Source organism: Gymnodraco acuticeps, unplaced genomic scaffold (assembly GCF_902827175.1).
Source record: "Gymnodraco acuticeps unplaced genomic scaffold, fGymAcu1.1, whole genome shotgun sequence".
Lineage (NCBI taxonomy): Eukaryota > Metazoa > Chordata > Actinopteri > Perciformes > Bathydraconidae > Gymnodraco > Gymnodraco acuticeps.
The window spans coordinates 293,284-318,056 of NW_022990736.1; the positions used below are offsets into that span (position 1 = coordinate 293,284).

At 45.8% G+C, this 24,773-nt stretch overlaps 1 protein-coding gene across 4 annotated transcripts in view; it reads right to left on the reverse strand.

The window, feature by feature from the left end:
* nrxn3a (neurexin 3a) overlaps positions 1 to 24,773 on the reverse strand; it is a 244,143-nt gene that overhangs the window by 135,611 nt on the left and 83,759 nt on the right. For all 4 annotated transcript variants that reach the window (XM_034231879.1, XM_034231876.1, XM_034231878.1 and 1 more), the window contains one exon: positions 5,388 to 5,689. In XM_034231879.1, coding sequence (XP_034087770.1) covers positions 5,388 to 5,689 — 302 coding nt within the window. The remainder of the gene's footprint in view (positions 1 to 5,387; positions 5,690 to 24,773) is intronic.

The following is a 24,773-nucleotide window of genomic DNA, read 5'->3' on the forward strand; positions in this document are numbered from 1 at the left end:
GGTAGTGTTCAGTTTGTCCGTGTTAACCTTGATATAAAGGTATTTTCAGTGTAATCTGCATTTGGGTCCTGCCTGCTTCGCTCAGCCCTAACAGAATGAACCAACCAAGGATGGGTCCAGCAGATCCATTTGAGCTGGAATTACTAAGTTGTTCCTTTTCTTTGGCTGGCTGCTCTGATAGGTGGAGGGGAGCGTCCGGTGTTCAGCAGAGAGAGGCTGCTCTGGCAGAGGCGCACCAGATGGCTATTGAGAAACCATGCTTAGTGAAGTTCTTACCTGGCTGGATTTTGGACTTCCTCTCGGTGTGTGATTCCCGGCCTGCTAGCCCCAGGCGTGCTGTCCCCCTGCCTCCCGGCCGGTTCCCAGCCTGACACCATACGTCTCGGTGTGTTCCGTCTGGAGTCAACCCCTGCTTCTTCCCCATGTCCTGCTCCTGTCCAGGAGCCGTTCTCTGGTACTCGTCTGGCTTTTGGAGGTCCACGGATCCTCCAAAAGGCTCCTAAGAGAAGGAGTCACAAGTCCAGGCTAGCAGCCCGAGCCCCAAGAGTCATGGTTCCGGCCCCAGCAGCCATGGTTCCAGCCTCAGTCCTGGCCCCAGCAGCCATGGTTCCAGCCCCAGTTCTGGTCCGAGCAGCCATGGTTCCAGCCTCAGTCCTGGCCCCAGCAGCCATGGTTCCGGCCCCAGTTCTGGCCCCAGCAGCCATGGTTCCTGCCCCAGTTCTGGTCCCAGCAGCCATGGTTCCTGCCCCAGTTCTGGTCCGAGCAGCCATGGTTCCAGCCCCAGTTCTGGCCCCAGCAGCCATGGTTCAGGCTCCAGAACCGGCCCACAAAGTCATGGATCTGTGCACCAGTACCGGCCCACACAGCCATGCCTCCGTGCTCCATTACCTGGCTCACACAGCCAGGGTCCAGGCTTCTGTTCCGTGCCCAACAGCCATGGTTCCGGCTCCAGAACCGGCCCCAGCAGCCATAGTTTCGGCTCCAGGACTGGCTCTCCGGCCGACGCCAGCTCCCCGTGTCCTGTCGGCGAACTGACCGTCTCAAGTCCCCTCTCGAGTCTCTTCTCGAGTCCCCTCTCGAGTCCTCTCTCCAGTCACCTCTTTTTTCTTATCAAGCTCCACATTTGTGGAATCAGCTTCCAGTTTGTGTTCGGGCGGCAGACACCCTATCCGTTTTTAAGAGTGCGCTTAAGACCTTCCTTTTTGATAAAGCTTATAGTTAGGGCTGATTAGATTCAGCCCCTAGTTTTGCTGATATAGGCTTAGTTTGTCGGGGGACATCTTACTTCTTCCTTCTCTCTGTCTATACCTGTGTACTCTCATGTTCCGATTAACCCAGCTTCCCCAAATGTCTTTCTTTTTGGTGTCTGTATACGCCGGAGTCATGGATGATCCTGCGCTCCTCTGTCCTGGATCTTGAGTCGTGGCTGTGGTCCTGGATCATAGGTCCTGGATGGATATCCTCGTGGATTCATCTTCCTATTATACACACATGCATTTCCAAACATTTGGACTACCTATGTTGCAAATGTATTATCTTTTCAATTTACACACGGCATCTATTGCACGTCTGTCCATCCTGGGAGAGGGATCCCTCCTCTGTTGCTCTCCCTGAGGTTTCTCCCATTTTTCCCTTTAAACTGTGGGTTTTCTCCGGGAGTTTTTCCTTGTACGATGTGAGGGTCTAAGGACAGAGGGTGTCGTATTGTCATACTGATATTTTGTACAAACTGTAAAGTCCACTGAGACAAATGTAACATTTGTGATATTGGGCTATATAAATAAACATTGATTGATTGATTGACCTCTCAAGCCACATCTCAAGTTCCCTCTCGAGTCCCCGCTCAAGTCACCTCTCGAGTCCCCTCTCAAGTCCCCTCTCTAGTCCCCTCTCTAGTCCCCTCTCTAGTCCCCTCTCGAGTTCCCTCTCGAGTTCCATTGGGGGTCCCGCTGACTACTCTTCTGCCGGGGGTCCTGCCAACCCTCTGTCCTGTGCCGTTGGAGGCCCTGCCGACTACTCTTCTGCCGGGGGTCCTGCCAACCCTATGTCCTGTGCCGTTGGGGGTCCCGCCGACTTCTCTTCTGCCGGGGGTCCTGCCAACCCTCTGTCCTGTGCCGTTGGAGGCCCCGCCGACTACTATTCTGCCGGGGGTCCTGCCAACCCTATGTCCTGTGCCGTTGGAGGTTCCGCTGGGGGTCCTACCAACCCTATGTCCTGTCCCGTTGGGGGTCCCACCGACGACTCTTCTGCCGGGGGTCCTGCCAACCCTATGTCCTGTGCCGTTGGAGGTTCCGCTGGGGTCAGCCCCCTGAGAGCTACGGTCTTCGCCCTCGAGCCCGGCCCCCTGAGTGCTGCAGTCTTCGCTCTCGAGCCCGGCCCCCTGACTTTCCCGGCCCTGGCCCTCGGGCCCGGTCCCCTGACTCTTCCAGCCGCTGCCTTCGCCCTCATGCTCGGCCCCCTGAGTTCGCCCGCTGTGGCCTTCGCCCCTTTATGAACTCTGCCTTGCCCCCCGGCCGTCCGCCCGAGACCCCCTCTATGGACTCTGTCTTGCCCCCGGGCCGTCCGCCCGAGACCCCCTCCATGGACTCTGCCTTGCCCCCGGGCCGTCCGCCCGAGACCCCCACCATGGACTCTGCCTTGCCCCCGGGCCGTCCGCCCGAGTCCCCCTTCTCCGCTTCTGCCTTGCCCCCGGGTCGTACGCCTGAGACCCCCACCGCGGACTCTGCCTTGCCCCCGGGCCGTCCGCCCGAGATCCCTTCCGGGTCCTCCGCTGTGCTCCTGGGCTGTCAGTCCAAACCCGTCCTCCAGACCCCTCCACCCACCCTGGTGGCCCTAGTTTTGTGTGCACTATATAAGTACAGTCCATTTACCATACGCCTTTGAGATCTGCGACTTAACATGAAATCTAGTCTTTACAGCCACTTTTCCTTTGGCAGCTGACTGGTCTTGAAGGTCACCAAAAACTGGGTCTGCTGCTATGCGAGCTTGCCTTTCAATTAAATAGATAAGGTCTAAAATCCTTACTCAACCACTGCGCTCCTCTTGCAGTGCGTAAGCTTTGCTGCGCCATCTCTCCCTGAGCTTGTATGGTAGGTTAAGCACAATGCATCTCATGTTGGACACTGAAGGCTTCTCAATTCTCTAATTTCCCCTCCTCGACTCCTCGGTCCTCAGGTAGTGACCCGGAAATGGATTTCAGCGTGCCATGTTGAAGGACATCTCATTTCTCTAAATGCACATTGAGGACCAAGCATCGAGGAGGCTCTCTGGAGGAGCTCTAACCGAGGAGACACTGATGGTTCCTCCACGGCTCCTCCGTGGATGCATTTCCGGGAAATTCCGTGCAGAAAGCAGAGCAGTGTGTAAAATATATATCACTCAGTATAACAGGCCTACATTACTCTCTGTATTTGTCTGCTGTAGTTTAGTAGATATCTACAAACAAAGAGTCGATATTTTTCTAAAACCATTTAGTGCTAGGGTTAGGGCTAACCCTAACCCAAAGCACACCTCTCACTGAAACAGAAAAATACATTAATAAAGGTTCCAAATAAATCAAAACAAAATAAACTTAAATGCGGCTCCTACCCAGGCCAACATGATAATCTTGTGTGAGGTTTGTGGCTTGCGTGTCTGCACACTGCTCCTGATACTAGGAGAAATGCAGCGACCTTTGAGAGAAATTCCCAGTTTGAGATCGATAAAGTATCCATCCTCCCGTCTATCTTAATCATCATGATATAATTCAGTTCCATGTCATGTCCTCCCCCAGTCCTGGTTAAAGCTGCCCTCACAGAGACTGGTCAGGATTTGGTGCTGATCTGCCCTCCTCGTACCTGCAGTCTGCAGTTTCCCCCCCAGGGTTGCTGAGTTACTCAACCTGTTAGAGTCCCATCAGTTTATCAGAGCCTGATTTATCAGTCTTCAGCAATCCTCAAGCACTCTCCAGGCCCTCCATGGCCTCGATGATTCCCCAGCCGCCTGTTTCCCTGACCTGAGCGTGAGGCCATGCAGACCTGCTGCACACCTGCTCCCCTTTCTCTCATCAGCCTGACTATAACTACTTCTGTTCTCCAGTCATTCATCCCAGATTGTTGGTGGTAGTTACTCGCTCTAGGTCGCTTAGTCTAGTTTCTTATTTATAAGGGTTTTTTCCGTCCAGCCTCCTCTCCATCCCCCCTGCTCTCTCACGGCCTTGCCTTGCATCTTCATGTCCTGCGTCTCCTGCCTGTCCCCTCATCCATGGCTTAATACATCTGTTAAACATGATCTGCTCATGAGTCTGTGTTCTGCGCCTAGAACTATCAGTGGATCACATCATTTAAAAAACGATGAACATAACAGTACTGCTCCAGGATTTGGAAGTAGCTTTTGAAAAAAAGCTGTTATCTGTCATTTGTGAATATGCATATCTGTCATTGTCATCACATCATTTTTTGTTTGTAGGCAAAATCACACGTCCAGAGCCTTCATGTCAAACATTGAAAGCTTTTTTGAAATGAAAATAAGTTAATCTTCTACCATTTGGTTTGCCGGTGTATTTGTTTTTGATAAGTGCAAAGGTATGTACGGTAGATGGTGAGTTGTGTTTATCAAGGGGATCCAGAAATCGTGCAATTTCTTTACTTAAAAAAACTACGGCAGACATTTTCTCTCTGTCTGTCTCTGGATGTTGTTTTGACCTTATTGAGTCTGTTAAATCTATTGTTGCTTTTTGTTTGTTGTTGCATCAAATAAATGTTATTCATACATAGAAATATATAGCGTAAAATTATGTGAGACCTAGTGAATGCATAGTTCTGATTTTATCTTTATTTGACATGGTAGTGAGCTAATTAGACTAATGTCCAACACACGACTCTTAGCAGCAAACTTGAATTGCATGACACAGCCCTCCACCATCAACTCATTAAAACATTATCCTCAGACAGATAAGGGGGAGGAAGGTAATGGAAAGAGAGAAAGAAAAAAGTCATGTAAAACCATGAGATGAAAAAGGACAGACAGATAAATTAACACCTGAAAATGAGTGACATTTAAAGATAACAAATGTTTAAAAAAACAAGATAATACAAAAAACTGTTGGGGTTCATTCAAAGTAAATCTACACAGAGCTATTAGCCAGGTTCAACTTGTCTCCTTTGCCTAATTGTTAAAACATTTGAACAGTGAAGACTTTTTCAGAATGGTCAGCTAAAAAATCCTAAATGGATGAGTCAGCAAGCTCACTGGCAATTATCAAGCGAGTAAGCTGTGCATGCTGTTCTTTCTTGCTAACAGCAAGCTTTCAGCTAGCTAGCATGTAAAAACATGACTGCTATAAATCATCAACACCATAATTAAGATCAAATTCATAAAAGGTTTGCACATCCATCTCTTCCCCTTACCTGCCGGAGGTTGCGGGTCACTTTGACATCGTGCCATGAGTTGTCGTTGAACTTCCCGTTGACTGGCTCCACGATGGCCTCAAAGGCACCGGAGCCCAGGTTGATAACGAGGGAGACAGCACCATCTTTCAGCGCCAGGTTGACGTAGTCAGCTGACTTGCCAGTGTGAAGGATAAGGCCGTTGCGCTGCCACGTCTTGAAGGAGAGTGTGATCTCGTCGCTGCTGCTCTGGATGGGGTTCTGGGAGAGGTCGTAGCAGAAGTACTCTGAGCCACGGAAAGTGGCCACGTTCTCTTCCCTCGCTGTGGTGAGGAGAACAAAGAGGAAATAGTATATTTTCAGCGGGCCAGATTCAAATTAGACCCGAAACATCTACAATATGTCTTTTTAATAAACATAGATATAAATAACACTTGGGATTTGAATGTTTTCCAGAGCATCATGGATTTAATTTAAGTTATTATGTTGAGAATTCTCAACATAAAATAAACAACAATATTGAAATGAGGGTCTACAACTGACAAAAAGGTTAACAATGGATGTATTATTAAGACACATAAACCAACTGGCCACGTTTGACAACTTAACCGGACATCATATAATAATCATGATGAAAAAATAAATGTTATGTGCCCATGTATGTATATTAGGAGGGTGTGCATTTGTCCAGTATATAAGTAAATAGCCTGCAAATAATATTATGTTATATTTAATAAAATTGTGCTAAAGTTGCTTTACAGCCCATCAATGTTTCATGAGATGATAAAAGTGATGAATTACATTCCAAACTTGTGATATGAGCGCAATGGACCGCAGTCCTCCTCAATCTGATGCATGTTAACTATGACTAGGAAAATAACTCCGGATTCAGCCATTAGCAAATTGTACACATTTTAGGACAAAATTATTTCAACAAGGGCCATTTAAGTGTTCGTAATAAGTTGATGTACCTTAAAAACAACTATCCACTGATTATCGGACGTCTCTCTCACAATGTAAGTATGGGAAAAAGGATTTGTATTCGACCCCATATCGTACGTTGAGATTTAGAAGTTGTAATTACACAGTTTGCCCATTGTGATATGCAGATGATACCCTACTATAACTATCAATCAAGCAAATTAAAACAATCAATAAGCAACACTTTAACAGTAAAAAATAGGATAATCTGAGTCCAGAGAAGTAGAATGGAAGAAAGAGTCTCCTCTGGGGCCAGTTCACTGTTTGTGTTCGGGAGGTGGACACCCTCTCCACTGTTAAAAGTAGGCTTGGACTACCTCATGGATAAAGATTAGTTCGGACTCACTCAGGCCTGACTTGCACCAAGCACACAGTCTGGCTGCTGTAGGCTCAGACTAATGGGGGACCGAGCTCCTCCTCTTCCTCTCTATGTCTTTCTATCTGCTGTTTCTATCATTCTGAATTCATGGCCTGTAAATGCCTGTCATCATCAGCATCGGGGGTATCATCCTCTGACTTGTTGTGTCTCCAGTCAAAATGTAATCATGCAAAATGCCACATGTAATAGTATGGATCCTAAGTAGTGGCTGCACCTGCTGTCTGGGTTCTGTTTGATGCCAATGGACACCACTCTGGATCCATCTTTTTTATATATGTTCACAATCATATTTTTGTGTATATTTTAAATGTATTGTGTATATAATTATGAAAACACAACACCTACTGCATGTCCATCTGCTCAGATTCGCATGTCTATCTGCTCAGATTAGCTTCTGAGGCCGGTGCTGTTACTGTATCGTATTTGTGCCATGGACGTTTCATGTTTAACATGTTTAAATCTTAGCCTTTAACATAGCTGAGACCAAATCTTTCAATTGACCTTATAATGAAATCATCAAGGGTCAAGGTTACTGCATTGACATTAGAAGGAAAAAGAAGACAGGATGCTGAGGTAAAACAAGACCACTTATGAATATAGGTACAGTATGTAATAATAAGCATGAATCGAGTTATAGTTAGCATATCATTTAACACTGTAAAAAGAGCTCCTCTGTCCAAAAATAGGAGCCTCTAGAGATATTTAACCCATGTCAAAGAGGAATGTAGGCTTGGAGAAGTAAAAGGATCCCGCAGATAGCTATCATCTACAAACATCAAAGGCCTTATCTTGCCAGAACAATTGCCATTTCCTGTCAAATAGCCGGCTTGTGACACAGTGGTTATGCTTGTGATGATACAGAGAGAAGCCAGGACTGTGTCTATGATCTTACTTACAGGGAAATACAGAAGAGCGACAGGGAAGTGCCGAAAAAAGAGAGAAAAGGACACAGCAGAGCTGAGAGATAACAGAGACAAATGATCCAGTCAGGAGTCATTATCTGTGAGATCATCTTTAATTAAAGCAATGTCGTTTAACTTAAAATACTAGACTGTTGACTCAATTGTTGCCACAACACAGCACAATCTATCAGCCAGAGAGACACTACGAGGGGATGCAGCCATGATGTGCTCTGCAACAAAGGCAATTCCTGAAGAAGACTCAACACACACAACATTCTAACGTGATGAAGGTAAGCATTTATCGTGATTCTCTGGAGCCTTGCTAATTATCTCTGCAGGGCTCTTGACTTGTCCAAAGTGGTAGCATTTGGGATAATTTTTTGCGAGTAAAAAATGTGACATGGTCGCACTCTGCCTCCACTGTAAGCAACTGGTTTGCACAGGTTTGAAGACTTACAAATTGGCATACGCTTCTACAAAGCGATGCATTGCTTAAGTCCTTGACGAGAGCTTCCAAGTCACTTCAAAAAACACCCCAGCATCATGTGTCACTGTCCTTTCTACATTCAGACATTGCAGTTGTTCATAGTCACAAAACACCTCCCAATAGGACAATGATATTTTATTAATAACAGGAATGTATTTTTAACAAAGCACACCATCAGCTGCTAGCAAAAGAGGAATTCCATTCGTAAATACGCTGTGTTCTCATCACTGGGCAGGTTTGGGTGGCAGGATGCCAGCTAGATGATTAAATGTGCTACACAACGGGGGGTTACGTATTGTAACCCTAGTTATATAAGCACAGACGGAGCCCTCTACTGGACTCTATGGGTACTACCTCTTAACCATACTATGCGAGCATTCACCTACTGAGATATCTATAAACGTAGCCGGCCCCTGGGGCGGGCCTACCTGAATGCGCTTGCAAGCTCACCGTATATAAGGCGGCCTCGCCTCCTGACTGTCATCCTACACCCTCTTCAGCAGACGGCATAGGACAGACAGGGCCCCAAGTAGAGGGCTCCATCTGTGCTTATATAACTAGGGTTACAATACGTAACCCCCCGTTATATCTTACACAGGCTCCACCCTCTACTGGACTCTATGGGTATAGTGGGGGGAGCCCTGATGCATAAACTACCCTGTCGTCCAACAACATCAACCCATCACACTGCCCCTGACCGGCTTTTGGTTAACAGCCACTGCCCCGCAAATTCTTCTCCTCCGGCTGTGACCGTGGAGAAGTCGGGCCGCAGTTTACTTGGCTGGTAGAGCACACTCAGACACGCTTACCTCGTGTAGAGTGTGCATGGAAAATAGTGAGGAAGGCGCCCTGCATGGGGCTTACTGCACACCATGTTCCCCGGGTCCCTAAGGAGCATGGGAAAACATAAGTGCATTATGCATTGCCCACTGACCCCCCCCCCCCTCACCAGTCCTGTGTTGCCCCAGCAAGCACAGACGATTAGAAGGAGCCAGACATGTCCAAGAGATAAAAGGGGCCTGGCGTGGACCAAGATGCCGCCGTGCATATGTCCTCCACCCCATTGAATAAGGCTGTTGAGCCAGCCATACCCCATGTAGAGTGTGCACGGACCCCTGTGGGGAAGGCTCTCTCCCCACCTGTCCGTAGGCATGTGAAATGTCAGAGCCATCCTGCCAGGCGTTTCTTGGACAGAGCTTTACCGGCCACACTACCCCCAAAGCACACAAACAGCTGTTCAGTGCGCCTAAAGGCAGCCGTGCACCCGACATAACATGCTCCACATAACATGCTAGCGCACGCACCGGGCAGAGGAGGTGCAATTGAGCCTCCCTGGCCCCAATATGGGGTGGCAGATTAAAGCTACCTAATTGAATAGCCCTTGACCTGAACGAACTCCTTAGGCTCTTGGGAACAAAGGAGGGGTTCGGTCTGAGTGTCGCCCTGCTACGGTCACCCCGGATCAAAAGGCAACTCGGGTGCACTGACAGAGCGGTCAGCTCGGACACTCTCTTGGCTGAAGTCAAGGCAAGTAGCAACGCTGTCTTCAATGACAGTGCTTTCAGGGAGGAGAGCTCCAGAGGCTCAGATGATTCTGTGACCAGAGCCTCGAGCACCAACGGCAGGTCCCATTGCGGGGAGGAGGCATGCACTACTGGGCGCTGCCTCCTGACCCCCTGCAAAAACCGCGACATAAGCGGCTGACTGAAGGCTGACCTGCCTCCAAATCCCTCATGGCAGAACGAGATGGCTGCTGCATAAACTTTAACTGTGGAATGAGCCAGCCCCCTGTCCACCAGTAACTGTAAATAGGACAGAATAGAGCCCAACGTACAAGATATGGGTTCTAGACTCCACTCCTCACACCATCGCTGGAATACCAACCACTTTGGCCTGTAACAGGCTATGGTGGATTCTGCTCTTGCTGCCTGGATAGTCTGCATAACTTTGTCAAACAATCCCCCCTGTCTCAGCCTGTCCCTCTCAGGAGCCAAGCCTGGAGAGGTTGGAGAGGGTAACGCCCCTATTGCACCTGCTTCCTGAGACATTGCCCCGCAGAACTGAGGAATCGACAGATGACAGATGTTCTCGTCAGTCATCCTCGTCAAGATTATCATCACCCTCCCCAGGAGGGGGAGAATGAGGCGCAGCGGTGGAAAGGCGTAGAGCAGCTTTCTTGGCCATAGGGTACATTGGCTGTTGCGCCGCCTGGCGAACAGGTCCACATCCGCTCTCCCGTACTGGGCCCAGATCTCCTTCACCACCTCCGGGTGAGCCACCCACTTGGCCCGCCTCTTGACATGAGGCCGGCCCGCCTGTTCTCCAGTCCCGGGATGTGGAGGGCTCTCAGAGACAACACAATCTCCAAGGCCCACAACTACAGGTTCTCTGCTGTGGTCAACAAGGCAGCGGAGCAGACTCCGCCCTGCCTGTTGATGTACGCCACTTTGGTGCGGTTGTCGCTCCTCACCAGCACATGTTTGCAGTGTATTAAGGGTTTGAAATGCTGGAGGACCAACATCACTGCCCGTAGCTCTAGAAGGTTGCTGTGCCGAGTCTCTGTCAGAGACCAGTGACCACCTATAGCTCTCTCTAGGCAGGTCTCCCCCCATCCTGTCACGGATGCATCTGTGAACACCGTGATGTAGAAGGTCACTTACCCCAGTGGAGTTCCCCTCCGGAGATGCTCTGGGGAGTAGGTTGCCCCCCACTGAGGGGGGGATGGTCACCAGATGTCGTTTGTGCCTCTTGGGATCTAAACGAAGGCCGGCAAACCACCTCTCCAGGCGGCGCATATGCAGCAACCCCAGCGGCACTACAAATTGAGCAGCTGCCATGAGACCCAGAGTCTGCATGATGGTCAAAGCTGTCACCGTTGCCCCCTGTCGCAGTCTGCAAACTGCCCGAAGCAGGGATGCCTGTCTGCTCTCTAACAGGGTGGCGCGTAGCCTGCCTGCATCGAGCACCTTCCCCAGATACTGCACTTGTTGGTGAGGTATGGGACTGCTCTTCTTCCAATTGACCGCAAAACCCAACTTGGTTAAAGGAGACATGTCATGGCCATTTCCACTGATCATAATTCCATTGTTGAGGTATACTAGAATAGATGTATATTGCGCAATTTTCCAAACTCACATTGGTTTCCTCATACAGCATCTCTGTAAACGACGTGTATTCACTGAATTTCACTCTCTGCCTTTAACGGCTCGTTGTAGCTCCAATAGCTCCAGCCCCCACCCTCCCTGTGAGCGCAGTGTGCTCTGATTGGTCGGGTCGGATTCCTTGTTTAGCTATACACATCGAAACACAGCCAAACTCATCCTGAGCACACACAAAGTCACAGCCGAAGTAAAAACAATAAGTGTGGCTTGATATTGAGTAAGAAAAAGGTTGATAAACGCTGTGAGAATGGGTCTGCAGAGAGAATGGGTCTGCAGAGAGAATTTCGCCGCAATCCCAACTGTCTGTTATCAGCCTGCAGCCAGGGAGGAGAAATCAGCAGAGCTGCCTGCACTGTGTGTGTGTGTGTGTGAGGAAGTCCGTGGATTGGTCAATTTGGACCAATCAGCGGGGGCTTAACGTAACGGCTCTGTGGACGTAACATAACGGCTCCACGGATTGGTCCATTTTGTTCCGGGTACGTGTTGACATCATGCCATACCCGGAAAAATCAAGTGGACAATGGCGTATCTCCAACGAGGCGTTTTGGGGAGGTATTTTCTGTTTTAGAATTTTACTCCCTACAGGGTGTATTTGAGGGTTTGAGACTCTGCACACCGTTTACATGCATAAAAACATTCATAACACACAAGGGGACGGGTAATAACCGGAAAAGCATGACATGTCTCCTTTAAGTGTAGGATAAATTGGGCTGTGTGAAACATTGCCGATTCCCTGGACCTGGCCATGACTATGAGGCCGTCCAGATAAAAGAAAACCCTCATGCCATGGCCGCGAAGCGGCTGAAGCGCTGTGGCCACACATTTGCTGAACGTGTGGGGATAGGGAATAGCCGAACAGTAGTCTGTTGTACTTGTAGGCTATCCCCTGGAAGGCAAAACGCAAATACTTTCTGTGCTCTGGAGCAATTTCGACATGAAAGTAAGCATCCTTCAGGTCGATAGTTGTGAACCAATTTGTTTTTGCAACAGGGCCTGAATCTCTGCCGAAAGGAAACGTATCTCCTCCTGGGATGATAGATTTGCTTCTCTTATGCCGTTGAATGGAGGAGGGACGCTGCAAAACTGGAGTGAGTAACCCCGTTTCAGTGTCCTGTCCATCCACTTTGTTAATACACAGCTGAGCTTCCATTCCGCATAACACTGTGTTAGGGGACAAGCAATCAGCCGTGGAGCCACAGCTAGGAAGCTGCGGTATTCCCTGGTGGCCCACTCCGCCGCCAAACTCCCCATGAAAGGAAGTTCGGCCCATGGGGGGCTGACACAGAAAGGGCCGATTTTCGATTGAGGTCCTTGAACGCACCACGGCGCACTCTCGTGGGAGCGCGCACTCCGCCATAATGCAGTCTTCACCCAGACGGTAAAATTCATTAATCTGAGTTTTTATGCTAGACGCGTTGTGTCTCCTGACAATAACACGCCAGCCATAATGTCCCTGTACCCGCATAGCGCTTTAATAGCATTTCCTGCGATTTATTACCCTCACATAAGCATGCCCACTAGCTGCTTCCTTTACTGGAGTTACAACTGGGGCAGCAAGTGGGGAATCAGTACGGTTAACATTATGAGGAAGTGTGGAATTGTGGAGAGAAATTACACTTAGACTGGGATTAATGCAATCATTTTTATTGAAAGTGACAAAGTCACAATCTTTGCATCAAAGAGGGAGGAGGCGGGATTCGCCCTTGCGTCCTGGGTGGATAAAGTCACTCTCTCCGCCGGGACGCTTCCTCCCACCGCCAGTCAGCTCCGGGAGGACGGTGCACCCCACCCAGAGGCCCTCTGCTGAGGTGGAGCCGGAGCAGAAGCCTGTCGAGGTCGGACAGTCCGTCCCGGCGAGTGCCGGTATTGAGCCGGTTCCGCGGGACGAGCCGAGGAGGTAGAGGGGGCAACGGGAGCCGTGGGGGCTCTGTACCGGCGCCTCTCTCTCAACGAGACGCCCAACACACCGAGATGATTGGCCGCTGCTGCCATCTGCATTCCGAGCCGGAATATTTTGTCCAAATATTCCAGTATTTCCCGGTCACGAGGCAGCGGGGGCAGAGGCTTCTTCCCCTCCGCCCATCCAGCTGCCTGTGGAAGCAGATGGGCCGCCAGGCTCTCATCTAGGGGGGGCACGACGGGACACGCTGTGTCCGAGCGGCCCTGCACCCTAAGGATTCCCGCCATACCTGCCACTGGAGCCTTCGTCTTCAGTGGCTGCCGCCACGTCGCCTCCACACACTGCCAGATATCTGGTAACGGGGGCGAAACGAAGGCCAGCTGCGCCGGACGAACCAGGCCATAGAACCCCTGACGGAGGCGGCTCACCGGCTTCGGTGGCAGTGGCAGAGGTAGCCCTACACGCTCCGCTGCCATGGCCATCACCAAGGGGAAGTCTTGACATGCAGACCTGTGCAGTGAACCCTCCTGGATGAGGGACCCGGAAGCACCAGACATTGAAGAGTCCTAGTCGTCTTCCTCCTCGAGAAACAGGGCCGCCCGGCCCGCCGGAATGGCGATAACGAACGGCACCTCCCCGGCCACATCCTGTTCCTCCATTTCCACCACCTCCGCGTCCTCCGGCCGGACATAATAAGCCTGGAAGTGCTTCAGACGGTGCCGGCGGCTGAGCCGTGGGAGCATACGGAAGGCATTGCAGGACGGAGACTGGGTCAGGCCGTCCGCGGCGTGGTCAGGCCCCAGACACTCAAAACAGAGGCGGTGGGGATCGGCACCTGCGATTAAGCCAATGCATGTAGGACAGGGCCGGGGCTCAAGGAGTGGTGAGTCCATGATTTAAGTTTCTTTCTCTTTCTTTCACGTTTACGTTGCTCAGTTGTTTTATCCTGCTCGCTGAAGAGAAAAGGATGACAGTCAGGAGGCGAGGCCTTCTATACGGTGGGCTTGCACGCGCATTCAGGCAGGCCCGCCCCGAGGGGACGGCTACATTTATAGATATCTCAGTAGGTGAATGCTCGCATAGTATGGGTAAGAGGTAGTACCCATAGAGTCCAGTAAAGGGCGGAGCCTGTGTAAGATATAACAACAGATAACACAAAACGACCTCGTATTTACAGGGCTAAATGTACATACCTAGAGACATTGACAAGTACCAACAGTATCAGTTATCATTGCACCTATCCGAGCTTTGAAAACAGGCAGTGGAACCAATTTGCTCATTTTCAAATCTGATGGTAATGAATAGAGGATGAAAATAACTTATTTAAGAGTGAAATGAGAATGAAGTGAGGAGATTATTATCAGCTGATATTGGTTTTAATGGCATCCAAAAGCCATTACATTCAGAGCCTGCCTTTGATGAATGAGCTTTGATAAGTCCTGCAAAGGGTCATCCATAAAAATGTCAGGAGAAGTGGCATCAGGAAAAGTTATTGCTGCAGTAAATCTCCCTTATGTTTGGAGGGTAAGGAGAAGATGCATGTTCAATGTAACAAAGAAAGTGTGGTTCTAAGGCCGGTGATGCACTGCCACATTTTTGGATACGCCTTTGGAGGCGGCTTATGGTAGAGAAATTAACATTCAATTCACAGGCAACAGCTCTGGTGGACATTCCTGCAGTCAGCATGCCAATTGCACGCTCCCTCTAATGTTGTCTGATCAGCATCTTGATATGCTTCACCTGTGAGGTGGATGGAGAAGTACTCACTAACACAGATTTAGACACATTTGTGAACAATATTTGAGAGCAATAGGCTTTTTGTGTACATGGAAAAAGTCTTAGATCTTTGATTTCAGCTCATGAAAAATGGGAACAAAAAGTGTTGCGATTTTGTTCAGTGTATCAGTGTTTGATCTATCAAGATCAAGAGCATTCTTAGAGAATTCAGCCAGAGCTGAATAACCAGCACAGTTATATTCAAAATGTCACTGTGATGCAACTAAATATTTCATAATAAATGTATAGATATTTCTCAATCATTTCACTGTCTTGTCAGACAGCTTCACGGTTAGCTGACACGCAAATACCTACTTTATAAATATAAAGCAGCTCAAATAAAATAAAAGTTAAAGCAGGTGTGTTTGTTTCAACTTTGACAAGATGAAGTGGCTGTGAGTGTATGTGTATCATACATTATTAAAAAAGCTCTGGCAAATGAATAATATGGACTGTTTTTTAAATCATTAATATTACGACAGGCCTCAGTGGCACCTAGCTAATGGTTGTAGTGGGAATATGAATCTGCAATAAATATGTCATTGGCTCATACATTAGTAAGTGACATTGTGATTTATGGTGTGTGGATTTTCCTGCAGATTTCTGCATGGCTGACTGAATATGTTTGTGAATTGGCCATTGTGTCTCTATTATGAAACATTTTCAAAAAAGTCTGGCCCACAGAAAGAAAAGGAAATTAACAACAAATGTGACACTATAACAAAGCATCCTTGTAATTCATATTGTGCATTTAGTTTGTGTCTATGCAGCAACGAGAAATCGAGGGAGAACAGCAGCACTTACGGTAATGGTTGCTTGTGACATCAAAATGTTCCATGATCTCAAACTCTCAAAAGTAAAATGACCCAGTTTGGACATGTTTAAGAAATGCTTTGCAAAAGCAAGAAGATATACGCAAGGCAGTTTTTTTCTTCTTCTAGCTAGCAGTCCGTTGCTATGGATAGCAAACCGAGGACGCTCTGATCAAGGGACCACCCCTGCGAGATGGAGTTCATGACTTTATGAGCTGTTCATGAGCACTCATGAAACATTCATGAACAACTCATTATATGTTCACTTGTCATGTTCATGAACCAAAATTCTTAAAATGCTCATGAACCATTTTAAAGAGCAGTTCATGAAATTGTTATGAACATTGTTCATTCATATAAAGTTCCTGTTTTGCTCATGACAGACTTTTATGAGCAATTTATGAACTTTTCATGATCCAACCAATCACAAAATTATAATTAAAACCCCCAAAAGTTTGCATGAGCATTTCATGAACTTTTCATGACTATGAGCATTTCATTAATTTTGGATGATTGTGGCAAGTTCAGAATATTTTTTAATATTCATGAGCATTTTATGAACTTCTGATGATCAGTGTGATGATTTTAAAGACCTCTTGAATATTCATCTAGGCTACTATTTGAACATTTCTTTATTTTTTAAAACTTTTAATCTTAAAACAAAACAATAGTGAATTTGAAACTGAACATTATCTGTATTTATTTAGGTGACATTCATATCATTTTATGGTTTATCTGTACTGTTTGAGAAGCAGTACGAGTAAGTAGCGCCAAGGTGGAACCTTTGGCAGGTGAGTGGTGACATCTGGGTTATTTTAGGGGGGACACTTCCGCCCCCTCCTCAGAAGCAATCCAGACGATCAACCGGATCTTGTGTATAATTATTGCTGCTGCACTTTTCTGTTTTCTACAGGTCAGTACATGATGAAAATGATCGATGTTAACTTGTGTGAATTAGATATGATGTTGGAGATGTTTAGGAGAGTGTGTCAGAAAGTTTTGAGCATGTTTGACATAGTAACGGTATTTTAAAAATACTAAACTGTCGGCAACAATAGATGCCATTTTCGCGGGCTTCAGCCGCGCCTGGGTAAATGTGACCTGAGCGAAGGCTCGCAGGCAGGTTAGCTGCTGCGCACGGGTAATATGTTTTGTTTACCTGAGTGCAGTCTTGCAGGCACATTGCCTTGTTTTTTGTTTATTAACATTGACAGTGTATTTTTGTGATCTCCATAATATGTTATATTTGGTAAAGATAGATATATTGATAGAAAGTATTATTTGATAGCGTTATGTGTTTATATTGACTATGTTGAATTTCTCCTTGAGATACAGTAATGGACTGTGACAGACGGATAACTTAAATGGAGAAATGTGATGTTTGTAAAGTACAGCTATTTGAATGTAACTGTGTACTTTGAATTTTGAATAAAAAGCAATCCAGACGATCAACCGGATCCTGTGTATAATTATTGCTGCTGCACTTTTCTGTTTTCTCCAGAAATCATTTATTGTTGCTGTGGTACCCAAGCTTTTGGGACCCGTAACCCATTTTTTTGTGCAGCTGAGTGTCAAGAACTGTGCTTCAAATAGTGATAGGATTAATTGTAGTGCTCCACCTGTATACATGTATGTTTGTTTGTGTGTTAATTTGAGTAAAGTTCCATTGTGATTGACATAATTGTTGTTTTCTATGGTTGCCAATTGACCCACAGTCAATGGTTCATGAACAGTTCATGTACATGAACAGTTCATGAACAGTTCATAGCCAGTCATTGAATTATATTCAGTGACTGGGTATGAACTGTTCATGAAGTTGTTATGAACAGTTCTTGATATGTTCATGAACCATGGTTAATTCATGAACAATTCTTGAAATGTTCTTGGTTGAATACTGAATATCCCTACACTCACTGAAAACTCCATTTCATGAATTGTTCATGAACCTGCCTAAAACCATATTCCATGAATTGTTCATGAACTATTCCAGCACAGGAGTTTCATGAGTAGTTCATGAACTGCCCTAGTGCCATTTAATGTTCATGCAAATTTCATGAACAGTTAATCAACTTTGTTATGAGCTGTTTATGAGCTGTTCATGAATATGGTTCACTAATATTCCATGAACTTTTCATGACAAGTTCATGAACAGTTCACTATCATCTCACTGGGGCATGTGCAGTCATATCAGTGCTCACGAAGAAGTCCAGTCAATTAAAAGTCAGCAGTGGCCAAAAAAAACTGAAAAAAACATTCCTCCGTGAGACAACACCATTGAATAATTTGATTACTTGCCCTGAAAGACTTAAAGGTCCCCTATTATGCAAAATGCACTTTTTGATGTTTTTTATACGTAAATATGTGTCCCCGGTGTGTCAGGAGACTCATAAAGTGTCAGAAAATAAAACCCTCTCTCTTTTCCTCCTTACCCACATCTCTAAAAACGGGGGAACAACGGAGCTGATCCAGATTTGCTGCGTCATGATGACATTACTAAAATGTGGGCTGGCTTTACGTTGAACTCCTGGCAACGTCCCGCCCACGGCCCAACCTATCGTCCCCTATCAGAAACGTTGCTGTATCAGAAACAATGTGCAACGTGTTTTGGAAGTAATATGGTCTGTGTTTACATTAGCAAGCATCGCTAACACTCAGAGCTAACCTGTACTGGAGAGAATATGTGCAAAGAAGCCGGATATAAAAGGTACTGTTCTTGTGGTAAACCCCCAAGAGAGAAAGCGTTTGAGCTCCATACTGTTTCAGAAATAATCCTTGATGTGGTTTGGAACATAATATGGCGTTTAATCATGGCAGCATTTAGCTGATTTTCTGCTGGTAGACAGCCTTCTCTTCACAGAGCTCACTGCTTGCATATGGACGCTCCAAAGGGGCGTGGCCAGCAGCAGCTCGGGTTGCATTTAAAGGGCCAGACCCAGAATCAGCACTTTAGTAACAGGGCTGAAATAGAGGGGTATGAGGCATGCTACAATGGGTGATCTGTTTGATATTTTGAGCAAAACACTTCAGAGACATGTTTTGTATAGCTATGGTCCTATAATATATTGGTCAAATATAGCATAATAGGTGAGCTTTAAGGAATGTTGTTTTTCCATAATAGCAGATGGTGTAGTATATATTTGAAAGTACCTGCTTGATATTTTCAATATGGATACCAATAGGGACTTTATGAAAGTAAGATGCTGAACCAAATACAATTTCCTTTGTGTTCTATGTGTGAATCTGATTCCTATTACCATAATTATCAGTCCATTCAACCACGTTGTTTATGTTGGTGCAGCCCAGGGTGCTCCGAGTTATTTAACAGAGATATCAGCGTTGTATCATCAGAATCCTCAGAATCTTTTGATTCCCATGTACAAATATATTTCCTGTCTCCCAATATCTACATTGACTGTGTGAGGTCAAATATATGGTTATTTGAACATCACTTTTTATTTATTAAATATTTCTGCATAATGTCAACTCAGATGTGCAGTAGTGCAATCAAAAACTAATACACACGAAGAAGGAAAACACATACATGACAAGAGTATCCATTTATGAGCTTTCTGATTCTCTGCTGCTCCCTGTCTGTCTCTTTCCTCAGACTGAAATTGTTCCTTTTTGTCAGAGCTACAGGTCACACAGACGCTGTCCTCTAGAAGCAATTTCATAACCAGCTAATTTGAATTTGCCAGATCCTTTTTCATCTTCTGGTATGAGGAGTTTTTCATTAATTCCCTCATAATTTCAATTACAGGTTCATCATGATAGCAAAGGTGATGGGGAAGCAATGGCGGTGTGTGAGGAGAGTGTGTAAGACTTTTAGACAAACAGACCAAACGTCTGGTAAGTATCACTAACTGCTGAAAGACAAATATCCATGAATGCTGTCAATGTTCAATATGCCTGTGCTTGCTTATTGGATATTAAAAGTATATCTTAACTCATGTCATTTTTTCATTTAATCGTTTATTTGAACCGGGACAGTGCACATTAATGAACATTTTAACAAAATAATGCTTTCAAATGTAAATGAGCCGGATTTTAGCTTTGAGCTGATTTCCATCCGTAGTCCCGTCATACCTACAGTATACAGAGCAGTGCAATGTAAGTGTCCTTTTTGGTGTAAAAATACATTTTTAAATTCAGAGGTAGATTTACTATTGCGCCTGGTGTATCAATTGACAATTATAACTAAAGTAATAATGAAAGAATAAATGGTAGAGTCATGTTCACAGAGTAAGATTGTATTCTGCTGGATTTAGTTTGCTCATCCGCTTTTGTCAGTTGCTAATCATTTAGCACAAGTTGCCCATTTTATGTTTCTGTAACACAAAGAAGGAGCTGATGAAGGGCCGTGCCCTGGCAGTCACATTTACTTGCACTTTGCCAGGATTCACCTACTGGTTTCAAAATATAACATCCAGCACACTGTAAACCCCAACAGTACTACTAACTCATAAGTATTATGGGTACTGCAATCAAAACCAAATATCAAGTCAACCGAACAATAAACTTATACGTTCTTTTAACGAAAAGTGCTGTTTCATTTTATGTGAATCATAGGGAATATTGAAATTTGAATTAAAACTTCTGAGTGAACAGTCACGCAGCGTCTGACGTCATTACGTCATTACGTTGCGACGAATCGAGAAAAATCCATCCAACATGGCGGCTCTTGCAAGCGATGGGATTCCACACATGGTTTAACTTGTAAGTACCAAAATAAGTCGTTAAAACTGTTTTTCTTGTTATAATATTGTAAGGATATACCACCTGAAGATTATATGTGATCGTTAGACCCCATTGTTTAATTCAGAGTTACGTGCAGAGCGCCGCAGTTACCGGCTGCTTCGCGCTATTTTTTGAATTTAGGACTGCCGGTTATGTACTGTCAGGACGTTAACGTTAGAGCAGCAGCATGTTAACTTTAGCTAGAAACTCCTATTATACCTCATTCACACCAACGGTGTTTCAGGGCCGGTTCGGAGCTGGAGCTTGAAAAGCACCGGGTTTTCCTCTTCACACCGCAGCGGAGCAGCCTCTTAGCTCCGGAATCCGGTTCGTTTCAAGCACCAAAAAATTGTCCGGCCAGAACAAAAGCACCACATACGTCACGCTTACGTCGAGGCGGGGGCAGAGACAGATCAACTCCTGAACAACAACAAAAAGCCCGCGTTTTATCCAGTTTCTACACAACGATGGAGAAACTTAACAAGAGTTTCAGAGTTTCAGTGTTTCTGCCATAGACTGTATATATAAAGGTTTCTGCTCATGGTGAAGCAACGTGTCTGCGTGTTAAGGTGGAACCTGAGCATTCACGTTGATCACCTCTCATTATAACTCATTATAAATCTATAAAACTATAAATATTAAACTTTACTTCACGTGTTCATTTGAGAACAGCTGTTACATACCTGGGTGAAGGTTACAGTTCATTTAAATGAAAGATACAACGTTACTCCACACTCATGGTTCAGTCCACCTTAAGAAATAAGACCGACCTCGGAAGCAGTCGTGTTTTAAAAAACCCTTTATTGACACGAGTACACTTTTTTATAAGAATATAACTAAACCACAGAAATGACTCCGGAAAAGCTGCAGATAGAGCCATAAGAAATGAATGCAACTGATTTCATCCGCGCGGTTTGGCTTTATGAAGCAGGCACGCAAACGGTTACGTCATGACGCAAACTATGACGCAACGACGTATTACCAGTCGGACTCTGGGCGGTGTGAAAAGAGCCAGAGCTAAACCGAAGAACTGGTTCTGAACCTGAAAAGCTCTAGCACGGAGCTTGAACTGGAGTTGCGTTGGTGTGAACGGCAGCCCTACTGTTGAAGAGAATTAAATTAACATATTATAGCAGGAAGTTTAATACAGTGTAATTTTTGGTATATTCATTTTAATGTCTCCTGATATATAAGAAGTGTGTTTTTATATATTCATGTGTGTACTTAATTGCTTTGTATTTAATAGTAGCAGTTTATATGAACAAAAAGCTGGAGAGATGAGAAGTGAAAACTTCCCTGTCATGACTCATGAGAAGTGCAGAAAGGAAATACCCTTATATGGGTACAGCGGGGCAAACAGCTGGAAGACAGCAGAATGTGTGTGTGTGTGTGTGTGGCTGTATCATAACTGTATCTGTAACTGTAATGTATCATAACCCAGATTTACCTCAGCACCAAATCCCCCAACAACCCCCCCCCTCACCCACATCGTATCCTGTGTGACTGCAATAAAATCCTGGATGCAACACAACTTCCTCAAACTCAACAGCAATAAAACTGAACTCCTCCTCATCGGCTCCAAATCCACCCTCAGCAAAACCCCCAACCTGACAGTCACCATTGATGGCACCCCTGTTTCCCCCTCCACCCAGGCACGCAACCTTGGCGTTATATTTGACCCCACCCTCTCCCTCGAGCCCCACATCCGTCAAGTTGTGAAAACCTCATTTTTCCACCTCCGCAATATTGCCAAACTCCGTCCCTCTCTCACCCGCCCTGCAGCTGGGCGACTCATTCACGCCTTCATCTCCTCCCGCCTTGACTACTGCAACTCACTCCTCTACGGCATCAGCTCCACATCCCTCAGTAGACTCCAGCGTGTCCAGAACGCAGCCGCCATACTCCTCCCCCACACCAAATCATGCCATCACATCACCCCGGTCCTCAAAGAACTCCACTGGCTCCCCGTTTCACACCGCATCCATTACAAACTCCTGGTCCTCACTTTCAAAGCCCTCCACCATCTGCCCCCCCCCCTACCTCACTGACCTCCTCATCCTCTACCAACCACCCCGGTCCCTCAGATCCACCTCAGCCGGTTTGCTGTCCATCCCCAAGGCCAAACTCCGGAGCTTCGGGGATAGAGCCTTCTCTGTGGCAGCCCCGAAGCTCTGGAACTCCCTCCCCCAATACCTCCGTGAGTCTGAGTCCCTCACCCTGTTCCAGTCCCGCCTCAAAACCCACCTCTTCAACTCTGTATCCATAAGCCCCCCCCCCCCTCTCAACCAACTTCCTCCTGACTGCTTTTCTGTTTTGTTTCTTTTTGGCATTGTCTTTGTTTTGTTTGTCTACCCTCCCTCCCAAATGTAAAGCGTCTTTGGGTTCAAGAAAAGCGCTATAGAAATAAAATATATTATTATTATTATAACTGCTCGATTATACTGGTGCTTGTGTTTTTATTGATTTCTTTCTGTTTCATTCTTTCATGTTGTGAGTACTAAATTGCCACAACTTTGTGCAGTAGTTGGCTTAAATGTGTTTAAATTACTTGTGTGAAATAAGGAGCAGGTTGACATGACAGGAGACTGGGGATGTGGGGAGAGGACACAGAATGCCAAGTAGCTAGAACGATACATGTCTAAAATATATGTGTGTGTTTAATTACTTTGTATCAATAATAATAGGGAGTTGGAAATACGAGGAGTAAAACCATTATTTAGAGTAAAATGTGAGCAGGAGAATGCCCTTATTTGAAGATAGCTCAGATCTCTGAAATGAGTGTGCGTTCTCTGTATATGTTATGTGGGTTTGTGCAGGACACCCAATGTGTCTGTGTTACCTTAAATGGTAAAAGAAGGAAAATGAATGTGCGTGACACAACCTAAGGAAGAATGAGTGTGCATGACACATCCTAAGGAAGAATGAGTGTGCGTTCTCTATAGAGGCTGATATTCTACTATTTTACTGCTTGAGAGCAGAGGTAATGTTTTCCTCGTTATTATTGATATTAAAGTAGTACATATATTGTTTGTATTAGTCAACTATAACAAAAGTATGTGAAACTGTGTGTACATTGAACTAAGGGGAGAGGGGGGCCACAGAGAGGGAAGTCTCTGCAAAATGTGTGGGTGTGTGAAAGTACACCCAATGCGTCTGTTTTACCTTAAATGGTAAAAGACTCTTGTTTCTGTGGGTCCTCTGCTGGCTCGTCGCTTTTATATCAACCAATGAATGGACTCTATGGGAGGAGAATCCGGCACACCTCCTCCCCGTTCTTTTTGCATATATAAGCCTGTTGTGTCTTTAGATCGCTCTCTTTTTCTCCTGCCGTCAAGATGATAAAGTTCTCCCGGCATTTGGACCAGAGCAGGGGCTGGGCCCACCCCTTTGAAAGTGTAATGTATTCTTACCGTTTATCATTAAAAACAGATTATTGTTTAACCCTGTATCTGGTGCTTTGAATTCCTTCCTTTATGATTTTACAAGATGCTCCCCAAACGAACACGCGGAGCCGAGGTAGGTTTTAAAACCACTCAGACTCCAACACTGTTTAAAAGTGTGTTTCTTACTGGTGCTTATTAACGCTATTATCTGGTAAATGTGATGTAATTCGTGAATATTCTTGAATTAAGCTAGTAGCTAGCTAGAGCTGTTTTCCACAATTACATTGATGCTAGTGACAGTAAGCTAATGAAAACGGCAAGCTTGTATTAAAACTCTGCACATTTATTTTTGCTGTAGGGTGAAGCTGGTGCATAGCCGTGAGACTCCTCAATATTCAAGGTAACTTATTGCTAACCCATACTGTGTTCTGTTTTTTCATTTAATTAATTTAGAACTTTTTTTCAGTAGCTTTATTTATTTAATTAGGTATTCAGAACATTAAACAGAACTGGCCTTTCTACAGTAATCCGATCATCATGCTTTGTTGAAGTTTCATGGTTGAAATGGTTCAATGGAGTGTAAGGACGTTAACGTCAGAGCAGCAGCATGTTAACTTTAACTAGTAACTCCTATCAGTCAACGGCAGCCCCACTGTTTATAACGGCCCCTACACACGGCGGCGTGCGTTGCCGCTTCAATGCTTCTGCCCATTCACTTTGAATGGGGTGACGTCACGATTTGCCGAACTGCATTGTTGGAGCAAAGCGTAGCTTCTCTCGCGGTGCTCGCTGCAAAAGTAGAACAATGTTCTACTTTTGCCGCCTCGACGGAGGCGTCAGCCAATCAAATCCCGCATATGCAAATATGACAGTACAAGCGCTAGCCAAT